The following is a 27,056-nucleotide window of genomic DNA, read 5'->3' as shown; positions in this document are numbered from 1 at the left end:
TACCCGTATACAGTTAATGGACGTTTTTGAAGTTTTAAGGCAATATCAAGGATAGATTTGGATACAGGAATGGGGATGCAGTTCAATACCTTTTATTTAGTGCAAATAGCATGAGGAATTGATTAAACTCCTATAAAAGACAGAAATAAATGTATTACTGAAAACACAGGGTGATGTAGGTACTCTCTGGTTGCAAAGATGATAAGCAAACATAAGAACAAGTTACTCGAGAGTGAAACATTACTGAAGACAACTGCAGGCAGAAAGAAAATACTGAAATGTTTCTAAAACTCCAGTACTGGGCTGCAGTCTGTTGTATGAAACTTTCAGAGTTAGTACAAGTTATTTTGTGAAAAAAAATTAACATTTTTATTATAATATAGGGGCAACCACTGGAGACCATAAAAAAGTCTTCCATGCATGTGGATTGCACTGCATGTACAGATGGTATGATAGAACGTAAATAAAGCCCTTATAAAAATTATGCACAGGAGATGAGATTGCAATCCCCACTGCAATCTTCTACACACAGCATAAATACACCAGACTTAACACTGAGAATGTGGACAAAATTATTCCATGAACATGGGGGCTAAGCCATTCAGCAGCTGTCCTGAAACCCTGTACTGCTGGAGCACCTCCCATAAAACACTGCAGAGACATGGCCATAAAACTTTTCAGGGGACACAGACCATAACAGCAAATCAAACAACACGCACAATATCTGTGCAACAAAAAGTGCAGTTGTGTCCTACTCACTATAATTGTAGATCTTCAAGTAGATCAATATTGCAGCACTGATTCTTGGGTCTTCCTGCCACGCAGAAGCCCATGACCAGCCAGATTTCCAGAGTCTTTTCAAAATCCCTAGTCAACTGATGTCCAACGAGAGACATCTGGAAATCACAGTATAAGGAGGGCATCGATCAGCACAATCATCAGGTCTTTCTAAGCTGTGAACAAACAGTCTGATGCCTGAGAACAGCAAGACTGCCAGAGCTGTCCACATCTGAATGAAAAGGAGGAAACAACACAGGAGGCAGAGAGGGAATGATTGGGATAAGAGTACTGTCTGCAGAGACCTCTTCTACTCCTTGCACCCAGCAAGGGAGAGAAAAAAAAGTGGTCAGTAAATAGGGGTTGGATGGTGGGAGTATGTACTGCAACACTGATATACTTTAACATCCACAATTATTGCAAGTGGGACACGGCTGTACTATGTTCTTCATAGTCAACGCAGCAGCATTGACTCTTTGGAGGACTTCCAAGGCTAACAGGTGGGCAGTAGGTCATCTGTATGACCCTGGGAAATAAGGTTTTGTAGGATAGCAATGGCAAAACCTGCTCTAGCCCTGGAGACACTGTTTAGATTGCAGTGTTTTGTAAAGGTGTGCAGAAAGTTCCATGTGACTGCCTCTAGGATGACCTGAGTAGGGGAAAGCAGTGGTAGTTGCACAATGGAAAAGACTTATCTGAACATATTAAACCCCACGTCATGGGGCAACAGACCATACTGCAGTTAGCTATCCATTTTGAAATGGTTTGTTTGGAGACAGGCCTGCCCTGTTTACCCCCCCCCTGAAAACCACCAGTAATTCCTCTGCTCTTTTAGGGTTTTTTTGTCATGTCTAGATGGTACCTGGTCTGCCTGTGCACAACCAGGGAATGAAGGACCTGCTCTATTCTGTGGATTTGGGAAGGTGGATTTGTCCTAAGGTTTACACTATCCCTGTGAAAGACCGTGAAAGGTTCTTTACATGAAGGGTTGTAGCTCTGAAACCTTCCTTGCTGATGTAACAGCAATAAGAAAAGTAGCCCTCCAGGTGAGCATCCTTAGACAAGACAGTGGCAGCAGGTTCAAAAGTGTATGTGTGTGTGCGTGTGTGGGGTGTGCAAAGTAAGTTTCTCCAACACAGCTTAGATCCCTGGCAAGAAAAGTGTTCCTTCTGGATGGTCTCAAGTGAATCACCACTTTTAGAAACAGCTTCATGTGGGGGTGTGATAAGACAGGTGTGGAGCACTGTGCAGGCAAGCTGAGATGGCAAAAAGTACAGTTTTGCACCTACCATAAATGTAGATGTTCGAGTGCTCATACAGCTGCAGTCATTACAGACGGGTTATCCTGCCGTCAGGCGGGTCCTCGGTCGGCCGAATTCCAAAGTCTAGGTCCGGCGTCAGTTGTCGTCGCTTCCTCCCTGACATCAGTGCGGCAGGGGTATAAAAGAGGAAGCCGACGCCATCTTCTTCAGTTTTTCTTGCCCCAGATGTCAGGTGCCCCCAGAAGGAAGGCAAAACATAAACTTATGTAATCATGCAATATAGAATAATCAAAAATCAGTAGTTGCAAGCAAATACACCATAAAAGAATACCCCAAGTAGGTTGTATGAGACGGTGTTTATCATAAGGCCTGTCCTAAGAGGGGATGGAGGGGGGAAACCTGGACTGCAGCTGTATGAGCACTCTAACATCTACATTTATGGTAGGTACAAAACTGTACTATGTTCATCGTGCATACAGCTGCAGTCATTACAGATGGGAAGAATCCCAAAGCTAAGTAGGGGTGGCAGGCACTAAGTGGAACTAGGAGGAGCAAGGATGCCCTGCAAGACAGCTGTGGCAAAGCCCGCTCTAGATTTAGAGTATAGTGGAAGGTGATAGTGTTTGGAGAAAGTGTGCACTGAACTCCAAGTGGCTGCTTCCAAAATGTCCTTGGTAGGAACCCCCCTGAGGAAAGCTGCAGAGGTAGCTGTGGCCCTGGTGGAGTGGGATCTGATGCTTGAAGGCACAGCTTTTCCATGAAATGAGTAACAAAAGCGTATGCAGTGGGCTATCCATTTTGAGATTGTCTGTTTGGAGATAGCCTTTCCTTGAGCACCTGTAGCGTAGGACACAAAGAGTTGCTCGGATTTCCTGAATGGCTTTGTCATGTCCAAATAATAACGAAGTTGTCTGTGAATGTCCAAGGAATGCAGTAGTCTTTCCCCTTTGTTTTGTGGGTTAGGGTAAAAGGTAGGTAAGTGGATAGTCTGATTCAAAGCTACACTGGATACTACCTTTGGCATAAAGGTAGGGTTGGTTCGTAAGGAAACTCTGCCCTGATGGAAAATGATGAAAGGTTGCACAGCCATGAGGGCCTGTAGTTCCGAAACCCTGCGTGCTGAGGTGATAGCCAGAAGGAAGGCTGTTTTCCATGACAAGTATTGTAGTTCTGTTGAAGCAGCTGGCTCGAAGGGAGGAAGGGTCAGCTTTTCCAATATGAAGTTGAGGTCCCAAGCAGGGACTGGTGGTTTCCTTGGGGGTTTTATATTCTTTGCCCCTCTGAGGAACTGTCATAAGAGAGGATGAGAGAATAAAGGAGGATCTGTGTTGTATTGTGCAGAAATGGCTGAAGCATGGATTTTGATGGAGGAGAAGGAAAGTCCACTGTTTAACATCTCAGCTAGGTACTGTAAAATTTGAGGTAAATTTATTACCCAAGGATTCTGTCCCTTTTCCTGATTCCAGGCACAAAATCGTTTCCATTTGGTGGGGTAGGCTTTTCTAGTAGAAGGTCTTCTGGCCTCCAAGATGACATCCTGCACCTCCTTGGAGAGGAGGGTCTGTTGGGAAATCAAGGGATTCTCCATGCAGCTAGATTTAGGGTTTTGAGCTGGCTGTGAAGAGTCTTGAAGTTGTGCTGGGACAACAGAAGAGGCACTAGAGGTAGGATCCATGGTGGGGAATGTGTCAGGCTCTTCAGGAGCGGATACCAGTGTTGTCTTGGCCAATCTGGAGCAATGAGAATCATTTTCGGCCTCTCTGCTCTGGCTTTTAATAGAACTTTGGGCAGCAGAGGAAGAGGCGGAAAGGCATAGACTGTCAACGTTGTCCAATTGAAAGAAAGTGCGTCCACTTTCCAGGCCTGTGGATGATAGGTCCTTGAACAAAATTTTTTCAATTGGTAATTTCTGTGGGTAGCAAAGAGATCTACGTCTGGCTGTCCCCATGCCTGAGTTATCTTTGTGAAAACTTGAGGATGTAACTTCCATTTGTGTGGATCTGTCAGATTTCTGCTTAGGCTGTCTGCCTGTGTGTTTTCCTTCCCTGGCAGGAATTGTGCCTGAAGTTGAATTTGCAATTCCAGTGCTGTGTTCCATAGGATCATGGCTTGTCTGCACAGGGGGTATGAATGAGTTCCCCCCTGTTTGTTTATGTACCACATCACTGTGGTGTTGTCTGTCCTTATCAATAGCTGGCCTGGATGCAGTAGGTCTTTGAAGGCCATAATAGCATTTTGCACTGCTAGCATTTCCTTTTGGTTGATGTGTAGGTGCTCCTCTTTTTGGGACCATTTTCCCTGAATGCACTGATCTGTCATGTGTGCCCCCCAGGCGTAGTCCGAGGCGTCTGTTGTGATGATTTGAGTTGCTTGAGGTACGCAGAAAGGGAGACCTATGTTTCTTTGGCATGCTTGAGCCCACCACAAAAATTCCTTTTGAAGACATGGAATGAGTGGTATAATTGTTTCCAAGCTGTGGCTGTGTTGAGTTTTTTAGGTACAATTGAAGTTTCCTCAAATGCAGCTTTGCACATGGGATCAGAAGGATGCAAGATGCCATGAATCCCAGAGCCTGCAGGACTTTCCTTGCAGTCAGCCTGGTGAAGGTTGCAATTTTGCTGAAGTATTGAGACAGTTGCCCTTGTTTGTCTGGCGTGAGGTAGGCCATCTGGGTGGTTGTATTCTAGCTGGCACCCAGGAAAATTATTTGTTGAGAGGGTATTAGTTTTGATTTCTTTTTGTTGACTGTGTATCCCAGAAAGTTCAACAGTTTTATTACAAACGCCAGGTGTTTCAGAAGTATGTCCTTGCTGTCCACTTGGATCAGGCAGTCGTCCAGATATGGGTATATTTGTATTCCTTGAAGTCTGCAGAAGGCAGAAGTCTGCAGAAGGCAATTACTGATGCCAGGCATTTCGTAAACACTCTGGGCGCAGTAGATAAGCCAAAGGGCAATGCAGAGAATTGATAATGGGTTTAACCTGCAAGAAGTCTGAGGTATCTTCTGCAATCTTGTCTGATAGGGACATGTAGGTATGCCTCCTTGAAGTCCAATGTTACCAGCCAAGACTCCTTGCCCAGCATGGGAAGAAGCTGCTGTAATGTGAGCATCTTGAATTTTGGTACCTGTAAATATGTGTTTAGGATGGATAGGTCTAAAATAGGTCTCCAATCTTTGTCTTTCCTTGGTACCAGGAATAGTCTGGAATAAAACCCTTGACCTTGTTCTTTTGCAGGTACCTCTTGAATCACTTTCATGTCCATGAGAGCTGAAATTTGTTTTTGTGCCTCTGCCCTTTGATTTTGTGGCAGGTTTGGCATGCCTCTCATTTTTGGAAGGGTGTGAAAGTGGAACCTCTAGCCTCTGTCTATAATGTCCAGAATCCATTTGTCTTTTGTGACAATATGCCAATTATTTGAGAATAATGCCAGTTTTCGGCCCAAAGGTGCTGCCATTAAAGCTTTGCTTGGCACGTAAAGGGGGAAGTCATTATGTCTGCTTTCTGAATGACTGTGATCTATCTTCTCCACCTCTTGGGCTTGGTGCTTGCCACTGTCTGGCTCTGAAAGATCCTTGAGGTTGCCCTCTACCCCTTGGGCGTCTGTATCTGCCTCTTTGAGGTCTGTCCATGGCTGGAAAGGACCAATCTTTTGAAGGCCAGTTTCTGCTGAAACGTGGAGGTTGTACCTGCAGGAAATCTTTCACTGTTTGCATTGATTTTGCTTTTTCCTCCATTTTCTTTAGTACCTCCTCAGCTTTAACACCAAACAATACATCTTTTTGAAGAGGTGCATCTAGTAATTTAGCTTTGACATGATCTGGTAAGGCTTGCTCTTTGAGCCAAGCATGTCTGCGTATAACAGACCCCGTAACAGCAGCTCTACATGAGGCCTCTAAAGCATCAAAACCACACTGCAAGGTATGTTTACCCACTTGCTCTGCACCATGCAACAAATCCTGCAACTCTCTTAAATATGGTTGTTCTGGTTGTGTCATTTTGCTTTTCAACTGAGATAACAAAAACTGTTGATACTTTAACAAATGGAACTGACAGTTTAATGCCCTCATGGTTAAAGTGGCCGAGGTATACACCTTTTTCCCCCACCTTTCTAAAGCTCTGGAATCTCTCTCTGAAGGTAATGGATTTTTAGCAGTAGAGGCCTTAATTCCCTTGGGACCCTGTGAAATAGTTTCTGGGTCAGCAGTATGGCTTTTGTATAGGAACTGGTGTGAATCAGGAACCCGGTAATACCTGTCTGGTTTAACAAGAGCTGGAGGTAAATAATCTGGGTTGAGGCTGGCTTCTGTGTACACATCATCTAATATATCTAAAACAGGAGGGATAGCCAGGGGCCTATGCTGGGGGAGCAAGAGAAAATCCCTGAGCCTTTTCTTAGAATCGGAGTAATCTTGGCCTTCCCAGTGAAAGTGTTGCCTCAAAGTATGTAGGGTTTCCCCAAAAGAGTAGTCCTCAGGGGGGAGACCGAGGGAATAGACTCCTCTGCATCAGAGTCTTCAAAAGGAGAATAGGAATAGTCCTGGTCCTCAGAATGTTCAGAGGTAATAGAGGCTTGATCTGAGGAAGGGTAGTCTTCCTCTAATCTGGGCCTTTTGTCCAAGGGGGGTTGAGAACCCCTGATAAGAGTAATCAAATCCTCAGCCATTTTGAGCATCTGTTTTTTAGGCATGGGGCCTTGACAGGGGGTCTGAGGTCCCTGTTTTTTGGTTTTCATGGCTGCTTTAGATTTTGTGAAAGCTTTAATAGAGAAGGAGGAAGGCCTGAAGACACCTTGAGAAATGGCAGGCCTGTCTAAACTCTGAGTTTCCCCGCCAAGAGTGGCGTCAGTATCTGTAGTAGGAATGGGGACCGAGGATCCTGCGACCTCGGGTACTGAAGACACCGGTAATGTAGTGTCATCGGTACTCAGGGGCTGCGTAGGCACCTCGCTGAGAATCGGAGAACTGATAGTCAGCCTTAACGTGGTGTCAGTAGAAGTCGCAGACCTCGTATGTCGGTCCTTATCTTTGCGTCTTTTACTCAAAACTGGAGTCGGAGTATCCGACAACATAATATAACTAAATTTTTTACCAAAATAGTGAAGGGCAAACTCCGCCCGACGCTTAATAGTGCGCTTGTTGAATCTAGCACAAAAACGGCAGGCCGAGATGTCGTGGTCTGGGCCTAAGCAAGGTATACATAAAGAGTGGAAATCCTTATGCAGTATTTGCTTCCCACATGAAATGCAATTATTAACTTTGTCTGACATCGGTCTGAGGCAAGAAAAGTTTCCCCAACGGGGTACTTAGCTTTCAAGAAGACTTCGGCTGAAATATTTTCGTAAATCTCAGGAGCTGGCCGACCGGCACTTGTGAACTGCTTCTGCTTCGGGCACCGCAGGGCAAGAAAGACTGAAGAAGATGGCGTCAGCTGCCTCTTTTATACCCCTGCCACACTGACATCAGGGAAGAAGCGACGACAACCTACGACGGACCTAGACTTTGGAATTCAGCCGACCGAGGACCCGCCTGACGGCAGGATAACATAACTGTAATGACTGCAGCTGTATGCATGATGAACATGCATGTACCTTAATGCTGGAGTATGAAAGTCGCTGTTTAAACAGGCCTAAGAGGTACTGCAAGACTGAGTTGATGGTTGCCTGAGAAAGGCTGGTATTCCTGCTCTGACACTAGGTGGAAAATACCTTCCATTCTGCCAGGTACAATTTTCTGGTATTGGGTTTCTTTGCTTCCTTTAGAATTGAAAGCACATCCTTGGGATAGGAGGCATTCCCCTTGGTGTCAAAATTCAACTGTCCAAGTTGTTAACCTGAGTGCGGTTAGGTGAGGATGGAAAACAGATCCTTTGGCTTGGCTGAGATCTACTTCCTGCAGTAGGGTGTGGAATCTCCCCTCACTGAGGGTCAAAAGAAGGGACAGCTAGTGTTGCCTCAGCCAAGAGGAGGCCAGCATGGTCTGTCCACCCTGCCTTTTATCAGTACCCTGGGGATCAGAGGCAAGGGCAGGAATGCATACAAGAACCATGTGAAAGAGAAAGCATCTATATTCCAAGTCCTTGTCTATTGAGTTTTTTAGCAGAACTACTGCTTTTGTTTGCTCTAGTGAGAGGTGAACGGTTCTGTCTAGGGGACCCCTCACTGTAGAGAGTTAGGTCAATAGAAGACCTCTCTTCAGCATCCATTCATTGGGATCTAGACAATCCTTGCTTAAAGCATCTGCCAGGATATTGTTCTGACATGGAATATAAGAAGCTATGAGGGTTAGCTCCACTTCTTGAGCCACCATCAGATCTTCCTCAAAAGGCAGCACAAATGGTAGGACAGTGATTCCCCCTGGTCATTTATGTACCACATCCCTGTGATGCTGTCTGTCCAGATCTGCAGGATCTCTGGGCTTAAGTTCTGCTGAAAAGTCTTTATGGGCAGGAAGATTAATAGCTCCTTCTGATTTATATACAATTTCCCTGCTGAGGTTTTCAGCACCCTGCACTTTCAGGGGACCTAAGTGGGCACCCAAGCTACATCTGAACTGTTTGTGGCGACAGTCTTCTCTGCTTCTCTTAAAGAGAAATTTGCCCCTGGGTTCTGTAATATGGTGTTCTTCCACCATAGCAGCTCCTTCACTGGACATGGAAGGAGAGGTAGCAGGGTTTCCAGGGGGTAAGAATAATGTTCCTAAGCATTTTTTAGGAACCACTTGAAGTTCTCATACGTAACTTTGCCAGCTGGATCATGAGAATGCAGGTGGATTCCCTTGCTGGGATGTGCTTTGAGAGCAGGCTGGTCAGATAGCCTGTCAGGAAAGCTATATTGTCATTGGGAAGGAAGGCTTTCTGCTGGACCAAATCTGAGGGATCTCAGAAAGATGATCCTTGCTTGAGGAAGAATTTTTGACTTTTTAAGACTCAAGCTGAGACCACCTTCTGAAAGCAGTCTATGATGATCTGTAAGGTGTCTGTGGTCTCCTCTGTGGATTTTCCCCTGAATGAAAGAGTTATCCAAAGTAGGAGAAATATGAACTCCCAGTGTTCTGCAATGTACTAATCAGAGGAGTTAAACACTTTATGAAGACTCTGGGAGCAGTGGACAGCCCAAATGGTAAAGCACAGAACTGGAAATTAGAGCATATTGCTGTAAACTGTAGGTCATTTCTGTGACTGTCTGCTATTGGGACATGGGAGCCAAGTGTCCTTTAGGTCTAGAGTTACCATGAAGGCCTCTTAGAAAAAGACCATGGGTAGTAGTTTTTGCAACATAAACATCTTGAACTCTGGGATGCTGAGAAACTTGTTTAGCTTTGAGAGGTCCAAGATGGGCCTCCAGGTGCCCTCCTTTCTTGGAACTAGAAAGATCCTTGGAGTAAAAGCCTTTTCCCTCTTGAACTGCAGGGATAGGCTGAATGTATCCTTGATGAAGCAACTCCTCAAAGATAGGTGGCGAGAGTCTTTCCTGTTCTCTCTGTGGTTTTGGAATGCCCAGAAAGGATGGGATTTCTCTGAACTGCATGTAGCACCCCTTTTCTATGATGTTGAGGACCCACTGGTGTCTGGTGATCATTTTCCACTGGGTTAGGAAGGAGGAGAGAGAGAGAGTCTTCCAGGCAAAGGTTTGGAGGGAAGAGTGGATAGGTGTATGGGAGGCTGGGGTTGAACACAGTCATAGTTCATCTCCGCTCTGTGAGGACTGTTTGGAGCTTCATGTTCTGAGTGATTGTTCAGGTTGCCATCTCCTGGATTGTCTGGATCTTTTACCACAGGAAGGCTTCTCTGTCTTGCCTAGGAGGAAAAGGCCAAGGTTTTGAAGTTAGTTCTTATTGCACCTTGGTGTGGGGAGAGATATAAAATTCCCTCACAGTTTTTATTTGCTTTCATATTATCCAGCTCTTTGAGTACTTGTTCAGCTGGACGTCCAAAAAGGATTTCCTCGTCTCTAGCGAGGCATCTAGGAGTTCAGCCTTAGCCTGATCTGGCAGGCTGGATACTGAGCCATGCATGTCTATGGATGGTAGCACCTGTTGCAGCTGCACTGCATGATGCATCTAAGGTGTCATAGTCGCACTTTAGGGAGAGTATGGGGAGTTGTAAAGCTTCTCTTGCAGTCTCTTGAATTTCCATTGATAAGGTGCTATCCACAATATAATCCATCTTAGCTAGAATTTTGTCCTGGAGAGATTCAAGGTACTTTAGCATATGGAATTGGCAATTCAAAGCTCTCACTACCAGGGTGACAGAGTTTTTCCCCCAAAAAACTGTCTAATCTACTTTCCCTGTCATTAGGTAAAGGATATCTGGCTGGTCCCTTAGGTACACCTTTTGTGGATGTGATGGAGACTAATGAAGGTTCAGCCTTTAAAGTTTTGTAAAGGTGCTTGTGAGATTCAAGCACTCTGCAAAATCTGTCTGGTTTCCTACAAGTAGGAGGTAAGGAATCAAGATATAAAAGCAGTGTCTTCAAAGACATCATCCAGTACCAGGTGTACAAGAGGTATAGTCAGTGGCCTGGGAGAAGGCAAATTTAGCAGTTCTCTGTAATGGGTCTGAGCCTGCGAGAATTGTTTGCTTTTCCAATTGGAAGCTTCTTTCATTCTATGAAGCATCTCCAAAGGAAGGGTTCTCAGGGGAAGAAGCAGAAGACAGGGTATCAGAGTCTGAATCGAAGTAAGTTTGTAGGGGCAGGTGCCAACAGTAGGACAATTCCTCATCTTCTGAAACAGAGGAATCTGCATTTTTTTGAAAGGCCACCACATGGCCTCCTTAGGACAGGGAGGATTCAGTAACAGAAGTATGGATGGGCTCGCTGAATTTCATGAAAGCCATGAATTCCTGTGCTGATTTTAAGAGGTCTTGCGCTTTGGTCTGAGAAGTGGCTGGAGGTAGGGTGAAGAAAAAGAAGTGGATTGCTTCGGTTTGGGTGTCTGTTTAAAAGGGGTGACCTGAGGTTGCAGTCGTCCAAACACGACTTCAGATAAGGTTTTGTTAGTTTAGGTAGAAGGGGTGTCTTTCTTGAGACCGACAGCACGGATGTAAGAACCTGAGGCCTGCTGAGTGACCTCAGACTCAGACATATACATCAAAGCATGTATGTAGGCCAAAGACCACTGCGGCCTCATGAAGGGTCATGCCAGAGGGTTTTGGTCGTATTAGTCTCTGGACAAAAGGGCCTTAAATCTCACCTAAGTCTTTTAACTTGGGAATCAGAGCCAGAGTTTTCTTGGAAATGTCAGGGTCCTTAATCTTTTTCATCTTTCCACCGTCTGCTTGTGTCATTCCAAAGAAATGAAGTTTGTGAAGACCTTGAGGTAGCAGTGAATGTCAATGCCACTGGGAAAACTGAACAGGAAGCCTCCAGATGGCTGGCTAATACCTCAGCCCAATGTTTTAGCATTTTCGCAGAGAATTATGCACAGTCAGGACAATTACAGAGGTTGTCCTGAAGCCCCAAGCAGAACACACAAAACAAGTGAAAATCTTTATATTGGATTTGCTTCCCACACTTCAAGCAACTGCTGACTTTTTTTGAACATTAAATTAATAGAGAAATTTCTGAAGCAGGGCACGTCTGTGACTGGAATAGGTGATCTAGAAAAACTAGCTGAGCAACAAACTGCGCTTTGAACACAAGAGGTGCATCAGACTGCACAGCTAGAAAGAACTGTATATGGTGCCAGACACACCTCTTATACCCAGACATCAGTCATCAGACATCCGTTGCCTCGGGAAGATGCCAAACCTCTGGAAATGAGCCAGTTACAGACTTATGCATGGCAGGAAGGCCCAAAAATTAGTACTGCAACACTGATTATGAAGAGCATTCAAAATCCAATTCACCATTTAACAAAGTGGTGTCCACGTTGCTCCTCCTGAATCACAGGTTGAAATACTGAAGTCTTATAGTTCAGTACTCTAGCATGGGCTTTCCTATGGAGGCTGACAAGTGTAGTCCCCTTTGAGTGGGACATACTCTCCTATTACTCTTTTGGGAATGGGAGTAATCATTCTACTTTGCCAGACTACAGTACTATCATTGACTTACAGTTAACAAATCTTTTCAGTGTTAAAAAGAACAACTTAACATCCAGGATCTTTAACATTGCAGACTTGATCTCATTTATTTTCAGCCTCACCGTCTAGGAACAGGATATCTACAACTGTGACATAATCTACAGGAAATAGCTTGATCTTACCAGGTGCTTCTGACACTGCCTTTTCAAACAGGGTATATCCACCTCATTCAAAAGAGTTCCTGCCATTTCCACACAATTTTTCCATTTGAGGGCAGCAATTTTCAACTCTGTCCTGCCCCCACTGAAGCACTTGATGGGATTTCAAAAAACTTTATTAGATCACCAAAACATCAGACTCCTACCATACCTAGAGATTTTCAATGGGAACTGTGCAAGTGCTGCCTTACTGTCTTGTTGGTACATAAGAGTCAAATCTGGATACTCTCCCTGCCGACATGGCCTGAAAGGTCCATTCCTTATTTTGACAGCGCCACTTATTCCTGATGTTTACCAGTACGTCTTTGGTTAGTACTGAACTGCCATCATCTACCTTTCAGACAAAGTTCCTTACTGCCACTTTGATCATTAAAGATTTAAACAGAACCCATTCATCCTCCTAGCTGATGGCCTCTCCCATTTTGACACAAGTTCTTCCAAGGGTAGAAGACAAACTCTTCTCCCATAGAAGCATCAGGACCATTACAACATGTCCAGAGCATAGGACACAACTCATCAAATGGCGATCAGCTAACAGCTCAGCACCTCTCCTGAACCAAGTGTACAGAACCACCGGCCACAGGTCAGATGATATAACAATGAAGGTGACCATCAAACTTTAGCTAAAGATGCACGTGTAAGAGATACATTTATAAGAAGCATTACTTCCAACAAGCTGCTTATGGACAATCCATAACTAACAAAATTCAACATACCGAAAAACAAATTTGTTCATTTGAACTCATGATGGTTCTTTCAAAGAACTAGACAAGTTAACCTGAACAAGCATACTACAACCCATTAGTGGAGCCAGTCCTGGGGTGTGATATTTAGAGAACAGCATATGGTAGCCTACATAACTCAGCCAAGTTCTGTCCAAAAAAGCAGTGTCGAGTTACAATGAAGGGTCACCACTTGCAAGGTGGAAAGTGAGGATACAGTTTGATGCCATTCAAATGGTACAAAGCAGTAGTCTTGATAACAATACAACAAAGCAATGGAAGTTGGCTCTTGTGAAGTGTTGGGCAAGGTGTCAGAGCTTGTATGGCACAGAAGCACTAGCCAGATATAAAAGCTGGTTTTGCCTTCCACACTGAGCTCTGGCTCTAAATTCAGACTTCTAAAAGGGGTGTAACCCTCTCCTCTCCCCCTTACCCTGGACCTACCCCTCAAAATAAGCCTTCGGCAGGATTGGGAATAGTCACAAGTCCCTAGCTGTGTGCTGTACAGCTGGAGTTTGACTGAGTAGGAGACCGGTTCACACCTCGAAACAAGCTAGAAAAGGAAAAAAATCATCTGTTTGCACGTTTACCCAATAACTCCTGTTAGTATTCTTTGTTCCTAGGTACTAGGAGATCGGTGAGGAGGACCACAAACTGATTTAGTTCTACTGTGACACCAACCTCACCACTCAGAATGATGGAGAATATAAAATAAGGAATAAGGTTATTACTGAAAGTAACCAGGAAAAAAACACTTCCAGAAATAAATAGCAACAACAAAACTCAGAAAGTACAGTTGTGTACACTTACCATAAATGTAGATGTTCGAGTGTCTTCACTGTTGCAGTCATCACTGTAGGGTTCTCCCCTGCCGGCAGGCAGTCCTCGGTCGGCCAGAATCCCAAAGTCTGGGTCCGGCGTCGGTTGCTCAGCCATGCTCCCTGACGTCAGAGCGCCAGGAGTATAAAGATGGCAGCCGACGCAATGTTCTCCAGTTTTTCTTGCCCCAGATGTCAGGTGTTCCAAAATGAGTGTAACCCCATACCCTTTGCAAATACACCTCAGAAGAAGGGTAAAGAAGGGAACCACACAAAAGAAAAAATTAGAGGGGACAGGAGGGAGCGTAACCCAGACTGCAACAGTAAAGACACTCGAACATCTACATTTATGGTAAGTATACACAACTGTACTATGTTCATCGTGTTTCACTGTTGCAGTCATCACTGTAGGGTTGAATCCCAAAGCAGAAGAAAAGGGAGGTGGTCATGACGTAGAGGGGGCGGCTAAAAGGTCCTGCAAGACTGTAGAAGCAAAGCCTGCCCTAGACTTAGAGTAGAGAGGTAGATTGTAGTGCTTAGAAAAAGTATGCACTGAACTCCAAGTTGCAGTTTCCAAAATGTCTTTGGTAGGAACTCCCCTGACGAAGGCAGCTGAAGTGGCAGCAGCTCTGGTAGAGTGAGTCCTTATACTCCCTGGGATTTGCTTTCCATGGTGTAAATAACAAAATCTGATTCCATGAGCAATCCATTTAGAAATGGTCTGTTTTAAAATGGCTTTGCCTTGGGAACTTGAAGCATAAGAAACAAACAATTGTTCTGATTTCCTGATGTCCTTGGTTCTGTCCAGGTAAAAACGTAGTGGTCTGTGTACATCCAAGGAATGCAAGATCCTTTCCACCTTATTTTGAGGACTGGGGAAAAAAGTTGGCAGGTGAATAGTTTGATTTAAAGCCACTTTGGAAACCACCTTAGGCATGAAAGTAGGATTAGTCCTTAAAGACACCCTGTCTTGGTGAAAAATAATATAAGGTTCCACAGCCATGAGAGCTTGCAACTCTAAAACTCTCCTGGCAGAGGTCAGAGCTAACAGGATGGCTGTCTTCCATGATAAAAACTTGATGTCAGATGTGGCAGCAGGCTCAAAAGGAGGTAAGGTGAGTTTTTCCAAAACATAGTTGAGATCCCAGGCAGGAATGGGTGGAGATCTAGGGGGCCTTAAATTTTTTGCTCCTCTGAGAAACTGTCTCATGAGCTGGTGGGAAAAGATTGGAGGGTCTGTATTATAATGAGCAGAGATAGCAGAGGCATGTATCTTTATGGAAGAGAAGGAGAGACCCTTATGTAAAAGGTCTGTCAGGTAAAGTAAAATCAGAGGAATATTAGGAATAAGAAGATCCGAATCCTGAGCCTGCATCCAGGTGCAAAATCTTTTCCATTTTCCTGCATAAGATTTTCTAGTGCTGGGACGTCTGGCTTCTAAAATGACATCCATAACCTGCTTGGGTAGGTGAGAATGAATCACAGACCCTGGATTAGCCAGGCTGAGAGTTTTGACATGGGAGTGCAGAACCTGACCCTGGTGTTGGGACAGAAGGTTCGGAGTCTGAGGTAAAACCCAAGGGGACTCCTGAGAAAGGTTTTTCAGTGTTGGGTACCAAAACTGTCGAGGCCAATTTGGGGCCAGTAAAATTATTATCTTGGGCTTGTCCTGCTTGATCCTTAATAACACCCGTGGAAGAAGAGGTAGAGGCGGGAAGGCATACCCCCGAGAGGTTTCTCCAACTGAATGATAGTGCATCCACTTTCCATGCTAGTTCGTGGAATGTCCTTGTGCAAAAAATCTGTAGTTGATGATTGAGGTGGGATGCAAAAAGATCTATGTGCGGGCATCCCCAGACTGCTGTAATCATCTTGAATATTTCGGTGTCCAGCATCCACTCATGTGGGTCTGACATGTTCCTGCTCAGACTGTCTGCCAGGATGTTTTGTTTCCCTAGTAGATACTGAGCTTGTAGGTCCACTCTGCAAGCTAGAGCTGTGTTCCATAGATTCATGGCTAGTCTGCAAAGAGGGTAGGAGTGTGTACCCCCTTGCTTGTTTATGTACCACATAACTGTGGTGTTGTCTGTCCGTATCAGTAGTTGTCCTGGTTGTAGCAGATTCCTGAAAGCCAACAGAGCATTCTGGACAGCTAACATTTCCTTTAAATTGATATGCAGGTGCTTCTGATCCTTTGTCCAAAGGCCCTGCAGACATTTGCCCTGCAAATGGGCTCCCCATGCGTAATCTGAGGCGTCCGTGGTTAGTATCTGGCTGGCTGGAGGCAGACTGAAGGCTTTCCCTTTGTTTTGAATATATGCCTTGGACCACCAAAGGAATTCCTTTTGAAGACAAGGCAGGACGGTGATCTGTGTGTCTAAACTGTGGCAATGCTGGGACCATACACTTTTTAGGTACCACTGTATTTTCCTCATATGTAGTCTTGCATATGGTACGAGGAGGATGCAGGAGGCCATGTAACCCAAAGCCTGCAGGAATTTCCTTGCAGATAGCTGAGTTAGAGACACCAAGGTTTTGAAAATTGAAGCCAGCTGTAATTGTTTTTCGGATGTCAGAAATGCAATCCGGGTTGTTGTTTTCAGAAAAGCACCCAGAAAAGTTATCTGTTGTGAGGGTGTCAAATTTGATGTTCATAATGAATCCCAGGAACTTGAGAAGATTCTGAACAAATTTTAAATGCTGGAGTAAGACATCCTTGCTGTCTACTTGAATAAGACAGTCGTCCAGATAAGGGTAAATTTGAATTCCCTTGAGTCTGCAATAAGCTACTACTGGAGCCAGGCATTTGATGAAGACCCTGGGCGCAGTAGACAATCCAAAGGGCAGCACAGAGAATTGATAGTGCCTCGATCCGGCCTTGAACCGGAGGTATTTTCTGCACTCCTTCCTGATGGGAATGTGTAAATAAGCCTCCTTTAAATCCAAAGTTACCATCCATGCATTTTTGCTCAGCATTGGAAGTAATTGCTGTAGAGTAAGCATCTTGAATTTTGGTATCTCGAGAAAAGTGTTCAAAACTGACAGATCCAGGATGGGTCTCCATGAATTTTGCTTTCTGGGGACTAGAAAGAGCCTTGAGTAAAAACCTTGCCCCATTTCTGAAAGTGGAACCAGTTCTATGGCCTTCATAGCCAAGAGGGCTTCCACCTGGTTTAAGGCCTCTAACCATTGATGTTTTGGTAGATCCAGCCATCCGCTTGGTCTTGGTAGGGTATGAAAATGGAATTTGTAACTTCTTGAAACCACATCCAGAACCCACTTGTCTTGGGTTATATGAGTCCAATTTAGGCGAAAAAGAGAGAGTTTTCCTCCGAGAGGGGCTTCCAGGCAAGAGGTTCCTTTAGCCCAGCAGAGGGAGTCATTGAGCCTGTTTTCTATGAGCTTGAGATCTGTCCTCTCCCCCCCTAGGGGTCTGGAAGCAGTCCACCGTCTTGATCTGAGAGAGGTCTGCATTTGGGGCATTCCTCTGGAGCGTCTGTATCTACCCCTCTGAGGCCTGTCTTAATTGGGAAAGGACCAATTTTTAGTAGGCCAATTCCTACTAAATCTGGGGGGCTGTACTTGTAAGAAATCCTTAACCGTTTGCATGGATTTTGCCTTGTCCTCCATCTTCTTTATCACCTCTTCAGCCTTAGATCCAAACAAAACATTATGCTGAACAGGAGCATCCAGTAACTTAGCTTTTACTTGATCCGGCAAGTTTTGTTCCTTTAACCAAGCATGTCTTCTAATGACTGTGCCAGAGGCAGCAGCCCTACAAGAAGCCTCCAAGGCATCAAAACCACTTTGTAAACCATGCTTCCCTACTTGTTCAGTGGCATGCATTAAATCATGTAATTCCTTATTATCTGCACAAGCGGAAATGGAAGTTAGCTTTTGTTTCAAAACAGACAGTAGAAAATGCTGGTATTTCAGCATATGAAATTGACAGTTTAAAGCCCTAATAGATAAAGTTGCAGAAGTGTACACTTTTTTGCCCCATCTCTCTAAAGCTCTGGAATCCTTCTCTGTGGGAATGGGGTTTTTAGCAGAAGCGGCCTTAACCCCCATAGGGCCCAGAGAAATGGTTTCAGGATCAGCAGTAGGATTCTTGTATAAAAACTGGTGGGAATCAGGAACCCTATAATATCTGTCTGGCTTAACAGGAGCTGGAGGAAAAGAGTCGGGAGTTAAGTTAGCCTCAGAAAAGGCATCATCCACAACATCCAAAATAGGAGAAATAGCCAGGGGTCTATGTTGGGGAAGAAGAAGAAGAAGAAGAAGAAGAAAATCCCTAAGTCTTTTCTTAGATTCCGAGTACTCCTGTCCTTCCCAGTGAAAATGTTCCCTCATTTCATGTAAAGTTTCCCCAAAAGAAAAATCCTCAGGGGGAGAAGCTGATGGAATGGATTCCTCAGCATCAGAATCCTCATAAGGAGGGAAAGAATAATCCTGGTCAGAAGAAAACACTGAAAAAACAGAAGCCTGATCAGAAGAGTCATAATACAATTCCTGCCTTGGCCTTTTATCTGGAGGGGGATGTGAACCCCTAATCATAGTAAGTAAGTCCTCCGCCATCTTAAGTAACTGTTTCTGAGACTTGGGTCCCGGATCAGGAGAGGCCTGGGCTGTAGTCTTTGGCTTTGCCTTTATCAGAAGCTGTGTAGGCCTGAAAACCCCCTCGGAAGCCGGTACCTGCACAACGGCTCCGGACCCATCTGAAGGAACATTGTCCAAAGGTCCTGCAACTGAAATATTCAAAGGCCTAGTTGGCTCCTCGTGGAAGTCCGTTTCGGCCATCGGTTCCGAAATGGCTGACGACAGGGGCTGCAAAAGCGCCTCACTGACGACGGCCGAACCTGAAGCTGGCTCTGCTTGTACAACGTCGTCTGTTTTGGACCTTGGAGGCCCGTCTTTATCCTTGTGTCGTTTGTGAACTCCGGTAGTCGGAAGCGTGTCCGATGACATTTTGTAATTAAATCGCCTACCGAAGTAATGAAATGCAAAATCGTATCTTCGTTTAATCGTACGTTGATTAAATCTAGCACAAAACTGACAACTAGCTATGTCGTGGTCAGGGCCTAAGCAAGGAATACAGTAAGAATGAAAATCCTTATGAGGTATTTGCTTCCCACATGAAATACAATTAACTTTTTCTGACATCGGACTGGAGCAAGAAAAAAGTTTCCCCAATGGGGTACTTAGCTTTGAGTAGGAGAAGAAAGTCTTCGGACTGAAGTACTTAAGAAAAAATTGTCAGGAGTCAGCTGACCGGCACTTGCGAACTGCTTTCACCGCACGGCAAGAAAGACTGGAGAACATGGAGTTGGCTGCCAGCTTTATACTCCTGGCGCTCTGACGTCAGGGAGCATGGCTGAGCAACCAACACCGGACCCAGACTTTGGGATTCTGGCCGACCAAGGACTGCCTGCCGGCAGGGGAGAACCCTACAGTGATGACTACAACAGTGAAACAAGATGAACATCAAGCTTCTCAAAAAACATGAGAGTTTGTGCATTCTACTCCTCAGCATAGGTAACATTTAAAATGGATGCTCCAAAGTGTCCGTTTTCTCAAAGTCATTTGCCATCAAATCAGTAATAGTCTCAGTTTGTGAAGAATGACTGAGAAATCTAGAAGGGTATGAAAGGAACAGTATGCTGATCTGCATCTAAAGGCTTTACTGTTACTGACTTTTGTTCAACAATAAGCAGGCTACCCAATTTGAGTTCTGTCTCAAATGTTGAAAACCTGTTGTCACTACCTATTCAGCAACTAACATTTAGACATTTTAGGAGTTGCATACTTATAATGTCGGTGTGAAAACCTATTTGTAAGGCAGGAAACAGCCTGTCATAAGCACAGTATTCACTTCTCACCTCAGAAACCAGTCAGAAGAAGCATCACTTAAGGATCTCTGCTGGGTCTTTTATTAAATTATTGAAAACAAAAGAACACACGTTTGCAGTGATTAAACTAGGTATTATAGTTCACATTAAAATGGATGAAAAAATTTACAGAACACAAACAATATATACTTGCCTTTTGAGTGAAGTCTCACAGTGCTTCAAGAGGTTGGTCAATCCCATCATCTGCTCTTGTCAAATAAAAACAAATGATACAATTTTTGATTGTAAAGTGTTTCTTTAACACAACTTTGGCACTACTGCTAAAGCTCGGTCTTACTTGGAGTAACAGTTTGTGTTGTCATGTGTCAGTCAGTCTAGTGGCACTGATGTAGAATAGGTGTAGGTGACAAAGTGGGCCAGTGCTGGCAGTATACAGAGAGAGATCCCGGATTAAAATCAAGCAACCAGAGTTCCATTAGCAGGGTCGGGGTGAATAAGAGTACCCATCCCTGCAGCAGAAGTAAGGAAAGGGGGTAAAGCAGGGACAAAAGCTGTCAAAATTCATTAGAGGGAGGCACTGCACAGGGCATCCTGGAAGGACAGACTTAAGTTCACCAGGCCACAAACTGAATGTACCATTCATTAGCAAATGTAAGGGAGCATGACACTTACATAGGAAAAGGAACTGTGAGCGCTTGTGGTGACACAGGTAACCTGCCTCCCACCCAGGAGGTGGGGTTAGGATTACAGTTATGCCCTCATTTTCTAGGATACCAGCAAGGGTACAAACCATCCTTATGGTATTCTTCATGGCTGCTTCCCACAAAGGTTTAATCCCAGTATAGGATCCAATACATCCCAATCTGTGGAACATATGTGCTGAGTCTAACAGAGGGATTCCTGATGATCATCAGCCTTGGGGGCAAAACACATAGGAAAAAGTGACATAGTCGGATCATACTTTCTGGTTTTGCATTTAATATGCAGTAGAGATTGCTGGAATTTCAAACTCTGGGATTATGAATAAGACAATGGAAAGTTGTAAATATATTACTATGGTTAAGTAGCTTTAAGACTTACCTGTCGCCGAGTTAGGTTATAGTCCAGTATGCAGGGCAAGCTGGTATAGGTTCATAGGTAAGTACTAGGCTAGCAGCCCTTGTGGACCATTTTAAGCATGGCTATTTTCCCTTTTTGTGCTCAAATTACCCTATCCTGTTTGGTTCTAGCTTGGCCTAATTTATATGGTGTCTCTAATGAGAATAACTAGAATCATACAATAGATAATTTGAGGGGTCCCATGTAAGGGATGAAGCACTTAGGAGCTGCCTATATCCATCAGTAGTACAGAGACAGTCCTGGAGTCAATTTTCTGTTTCCTATCCACAGATCCAAGTTGCACTTGAATATAGACAGAGATGAACTTTGTTTTATGTGGATGGGGAGTCTGTTCCAGAGCAGTGATGGCCTCTTCGAGATACACCTATCCCTCCAAACCACTATTAATGATCGAGAAGAGGTTTCAATCCCTAGACCAAGTACTTCAGATGCCATTTGACTTGCTGACATGCACTACATCCATCAGTGCTGGGTCAGACAGTGCTTTGACTCGGTCCATGTAGGTCTTGTTGTTTAGGCCTTTTATGCTTTTAGTACGGTATCTTTGTGGATATTCCAGCAGTTGCAGGTATCTGGACAGATACATGCCAAGGGTGCATTATACTCAATGAGTGGCCTCATGAGGACTAAGTAAAGGGGGACAATGACATCCCTAGATCTAGACACAATCGCTTTGTTCATAAGCTGTGCAATATGGACTTTCTTTCAACAATGAATTTCTTGCAACACTGAACACATGTTGGTCAAAAGTTAGATCGCATTTCACCCAAGTTCCCAAATCCTGAACAACTGAGTCAACTCTTAGGGGGGCATATTTTCAGTGTGGTAGTTCCCTGTGGTACAGGACGTCCCAAAGGATACAATAATGCATTTTTTGGCATTTAATTTGTCCATAATTGGCACCAGTTACTTATTTGGGACAAACCTTCCTGCAGGATTGTTAAGCCATTTGGGGATTCAGTGACCGCTCCTAGCTTGCAGTCATCTGCAAACTTGGTTAGACAGAGCCCTTTGATATTGGATTTTACTTCAGAAAAGAATTAGGATGGATGGATAATATAGTGCAGTTTCAAAAAAATTTGAGCAGACTTGCAGTGGTAAATAGCTGAAGGACTAAGGGTGAACACCAGGAGTCTAAGTCCCCTCTACCCCTATCCTGTAATTTTGTAGAGGATGCTCTACTTAGGGTAGAGATCTAGGTGGAGAGAGGTACTCAAAGGATAAATACTGGTTGCAAAAAGGGATGAGTAAATACATGATACACTAACAAATGTCAGCAACAGCTTTGCATCTTGCACTGGATAATATAAAATTGTCACATGCTCATTTTTCTTTAATACAGAACAAGTTAACATGATCTTACACTGACATTGCTAAACCACTTAGGAAATGTTATATAGCTGTGCAGCTACTTGTTTTTCATGTTGACAAAATTTTCTAATGTTTAGACAAAAAAATTTGTTACAAAAACTAAAATTTATAAAATATGATCCAGCATGTATCACTGAAATCAAGATGCTTCATCTGGAAATAGGTAACAATCATACAGCCTGACTACATCAGTAACTCACTTTATGCAAAAGTAACCATCAACTGTGTACATTACAAACACGTTCTCCTCTAGGCAGGCATCTCATAAGAAAAGAAAATGCACTGGCATTATTTGTTCATACTTGCAGACCAATAAAAACAGAATTAAATAACTGGTTATTCACCAATACAGTAAGGACATGTCCTTATCTCAGAACTTTGCAGCAAAAACAGTGATCAACTGGACAGACCCTTACTACAAAAGAATTTAATAAAATATAAACCAGCAGTCAGAAGAGCTAAAGTCTTTATTTTGTTTCACAGACAAGAATCACGAACCCTGTCTCTTACATGAGATTACTAATGATTATCATTTGAAAATGTGGGACTAAAACAGCACACTACAACAGATTCCAACAAGCTTTCCTTCAATGTTTTGAAAATGTATAGTGTGTGCACATCTATACAGAACAGACTACATACCCAACATGTTAATTCAAGATCAATCTGAGCAGTTATATGGATGATCATTTTTTTTCCTGGATTTTGCGGTCAGTTTAACAAACAGTCGTCTGACAAATACAATAAGCTACAAAACCGTGCATGAAGTAGAATATCACATACAGACACAAATGTGTTAGATGTTAAGTGATGTTAAATGTGTCAGATGTTAAGTGATGGAAGAAAAAGACCAGACCTCATAAGCAAAATGGAAAAAAGGGAGATTGATGCTGATGTTTACCACGGCACAAACAGAATATGATACAAATCTATTTGGAATTAAATGACTGGAAAGATTTTTTTTTTGTTTTTTGTTTTTTTTTATCAGTGGGGTAATGGGAACAGCTTAAACTAAAAGCAGCAAATGGAAACTTACACTCAAATATTTTTGTAGCAATAGTTTTATAAGAGCAATACCTTCCACTGCTGTCTTCATGGGACACATTTACAAGTACCTTATTAACCAACATCTTAAGCTACAATGAAAAGATACCTAAAAAAAGAGATCAAACTCTGTTCAACTAATTGCATGAAGGCAAACTAAAATTATATTTTCAAAAACTGAGCTGCAGACACAAGTTTAGCTGCAGTCAAATGCACATCCACTAACAAAACCTCAACTTTTCCAACTACACTTGAAAATAAATAAAAAATATGCTAACTTTTCAGTCACTGCCACATTACAGACTTGCTCCATAATTAACAGAAGCACAATATGCACCTTTAACTCAAGCAAGCTCCCTGTCATACACACCTCAAATCAGTGCAGCAGCCGCATGTACTCAAGAAAGCAAAGAGGTGGAGGTATAGCTTTGTTCAAGTAAGCTACTGCTTTCTCCCAGGCATAAGCACCTTACACCCAGCGCAGCAAGCACATGAAATGAAGACCGTAACGAACATGTATTGTTTACAAAAACTAGAAAACAAAACTCAAGAAGCAGATTCTTAATCTCCAACAACAGAATTACAGTAACTTCAAACAAGTGTCCACAACATAACTTCTGCAAAGCTTTGCTGTTGCTTAAACCTAATTCATTACAATGACAACAAAGCAATACACCATACAAACACCTACCTCCAGACACTGGGGCATCCATAAATAAGGCTCCACACTTTTCAGCTTCTTTAGCCAATTCCTTGGACACAGCCGGATCGATTGTGCTAGAATCTATAAGCAATGTACCTTTTTTCACCTTTCTGCAGGTAAAAAAAAAGGAAATTACTAAACATGTATAGTACTGTGCAATTCACTACCTCACTACAAGTTATTTTTTTTTAGCTGTTACTGACCAACACCTCCACATCCTTATGCAAGTATTGCCACATTCATACATTACTCTTACAATCGGTTTTACCCTTAAAGTAGTACAATTATGTGATGTACTTACCTTAATAGACATTTGAGTAACATGATCACTTAATCAGTGAATATGAATGGGACCTGTATAGGTGTCTGAAGTTTACCAGCTTTTTCAGCAAAAGACATCCACCTCTGGCACTAGGTGATGAAAGTACAAGTCCCAACCAACTGAAGCATCATGGACAATACAAGAGAGAATTCCCCCTCCCGACAACGAGTACCAATCTCTTCTCCAAGTCCAAAAGAATGCTTACAACACTATTGAATTATAAAGCAGTACATTAACAAATGCTCAAGGGGACACCAAAATGACTAGAATATGATTAGAACTCTCCCATTGTGAAAAAGAGTTGTACATAGCAAGTAAAACCTAACAATTTGGGTAAAATCCATTTACTGGCTAGTCGCCATATAGCCTGGAGGTCAGAAAAGAAATCTATAGAAAGTAAGATTAAATCAACCAGGAAAGGATAGAAACAAAACTCGGGTGGAAAAGTCTTGCAGCTGTTCAGTAAAAAGCAGTTCAGGTTTCAACTTTTTTTTTTTTTTTTTTTTTTTTTTTTTAACAAGACATGGCTTCCAATAACTTAGAGGAAAATGTTTTAAACACCTTAGAATGCATACGATTTGTAAGTGAGAAACTTAAGGAATACATAAAGTCAAATGATAAAAGGCTTGAAAAAAGAAGCTTAAAGAAGCTATTCAATGCGCTTATAAAACTGCTGAAATCAGTGGTTGAAATGAAGGAAAGATTGGCTGGGGCACCTCAAGCAGAAATGTTTCAAAACTTTGCAAATTTAGAAGACAGAACATTCAGAGAAAACCTGAAATTTTCTGCTGCATGACAGACACTGGAAGGAATAGACTACAATCATTTTTCGAAAGTACAAATAAGTAACTGGACTGGTATCCCTCAGTAGCACTTAAATGGAAGGGCAGACTGTATGCTCTACATTTGGCAAGCGGAAAGAAAACAAGACCTACATTACTGAGGATGTAGCAATAACAGCAAAATGTGCTGGTCTGGCAACATTTTGGCAAAGGGGAAAAAGTATTAACAATTGGGGGTACCAGAATGTTTCTGAAAAAAAAGTATTCCCTGTAAACTATGCTGAAGATGAGAGCATGTTCTTGCAATCGGGCTGCACAGAGGCAACTATGAGATTCAAGTTGCTACATACAGCTGTTTTTAGAATATTTTTTCTTGTAGGATCAAAGACGTTTTTGGATGCAGACCAGACTGAGGAGGTTCACCCAGCAAAGAGTGAGCCAACAAGCTGAAAGGGACACTATTTCTCATCTTTCTGACAACAGCAAAGTCTATTTAAACTTACCAGTGAAACCTTTACCATGTCTTTTTCCAAAGGAAAATGAATGAGCAACAAAAAACCCAGGAGATGACTAGAAGAATCAGGAGTACCTTGGACTTGAATCAGAGACTGGTCCTGCATGGTTAAAATGAAGTGGAAGAAGACAAGCAATAACATGAACGCTGGAAACAAATGGAAAGATTAGAATTTCCATAAAGATGCAGTTGGATAGGAGAATTTTCTTCTGTAATAAGTGGGTAAAATGGCTGGTTTGTTGACTTGTGTTAAACCAATGGGAGGACTGTAAAGCAAAAGAATCACACTGTCATTAATGTTTAGGAGGACAATGATGGGACTGAAGATGCAACTGCAAGTAAAGCTTTTTTGCTTAATAACAATGTGTTTAATAAAAGCAAATTGCATCTGATTTATTTGTTTATTGAAATTTGTTGACTGGGAAAGTCCACTGGGTCAGATTAACCCATTTTCAGTGGAGGCCTGGGGTGAAATGCTCCAGTAACAAATTTAAAAATTATTACAGCAAACAAGTAAACAAAAATTATTATACAACAGGATAAGATTTACTGTAATAAGAACCCATACAAATATAAATAGCATTTCTAAATGATAGAAATATGCAGAGTACAATGTTATTATGCAGTGAAAATAAAGGACAGTAGAACTTGCACAGTATATAAATGGATAACTTGAAGACATTTAATATAAACAATCATGACACACAGTATATTCTGTACAATGTGAAGGAGATTATACTTTTGCCTTGTGGAAGTTTCTTAAGGATTAAATATTGATGAGAAAGTCACAGAAGTAAGTTGGTTTACTAGTATTTCAGTTGACCTAAAAAAAGAGGTATTCTAGTCAGTAAACTCATGTTGGTGTTGGTTTATGGTGGTATGAATTTCTGATCACAAGGACAGATGTGATTATTAAGAAAGTGATTTTTTAGAGTAACTTTGAAGGTTTTCATAGACTCAGTTTGTGTTATGGAGGGGGGTAGGGCAGTCCATAGCTTTGCTACGGAGTAAGAGTATAAACTTTGTCCAGCTCTCTCAAATGATAGTTTATCACCTATAGTGATGCCAGACGTTTAGCTGTTTTTACTACTTCAATTTCCATATTATTTAGGGAGTAGATTTTGAACTCTTGTGGGGGTGGTCCGGAAGAGAATATTAGCAATTTAGATTTTTTAGCATTAAGTACTAACTGAGCTTTGTTTAGCCATATTTCTATGTTTAAGAAGGTGGTTTGTGTTATTTTGAGGAGATCTGGGAAATTGCTGGCCGAAGATACAACGGTAGAATCATCAGCATACTGGATGGGGGAACTATGTAGGGAGACAATATGGAGATTATTTATAAATACATTAAAAAGTAAGTCCAAGAATAGAGCCCAGGGGTGATGCCTACTTTAACCAAATAACCAGATTGATGGTTTTTGCCATCTGGCAGATTGTTGACCATCTTTCAGGTAGCTAGTAAACCAGTTAATGGTATGTTCAGTACATCCTAATGTTTCTAATTGTTGGATTAATTTGATATGTGACAGTG

At 42.7% G+C, this 27,056-nt stretch overlaps 1 protein-coding gene across 1 annotated transcript in view; it reads right to left on the bottom strand.

Moving 5' to 3' along the window:
* Nucleotides 1-27,056, bottom strand: part of HIBADH (3-hydroxyisobutyrate dehydrogenase) — a 1,358,718-nt gene that overhangs the window by 895,181 nt on the left and 436,481 nt on the right. Inside the window, exon 4 of the mRNA XM_044066811.1 lies at nucleotides 23,894-24,015. Within this exon, the coding sequence (XP_043922746.1) occupies nucleotides 23,894-24,015 (122 nt within the window). The remainder of the gene's footprint in view (nucleotides 1-23,893; nucleotides 24,016-27,056) is intronic.

The sequence above is a fragment of the Protopterus annectens genome, chromosome 3.part1 (assembly GCF_019279795.1).
Source record: "Protopterus annectens isolate FY-2018-M chromosome 3.part1, PAN1.0, whole genome shotgun sequence".
In the NCBI taxonomy this organism is placed as follows: Eukaryota; Metazoa; Chordata; order Ceratodontiformes; family Protopteridae; genus Protopterus; species Protopterus annectens.
Note: the sequence above shows the minus strand (reverse complement) of the source record. Positions and strands in the feature narration are given on the sequence as shown.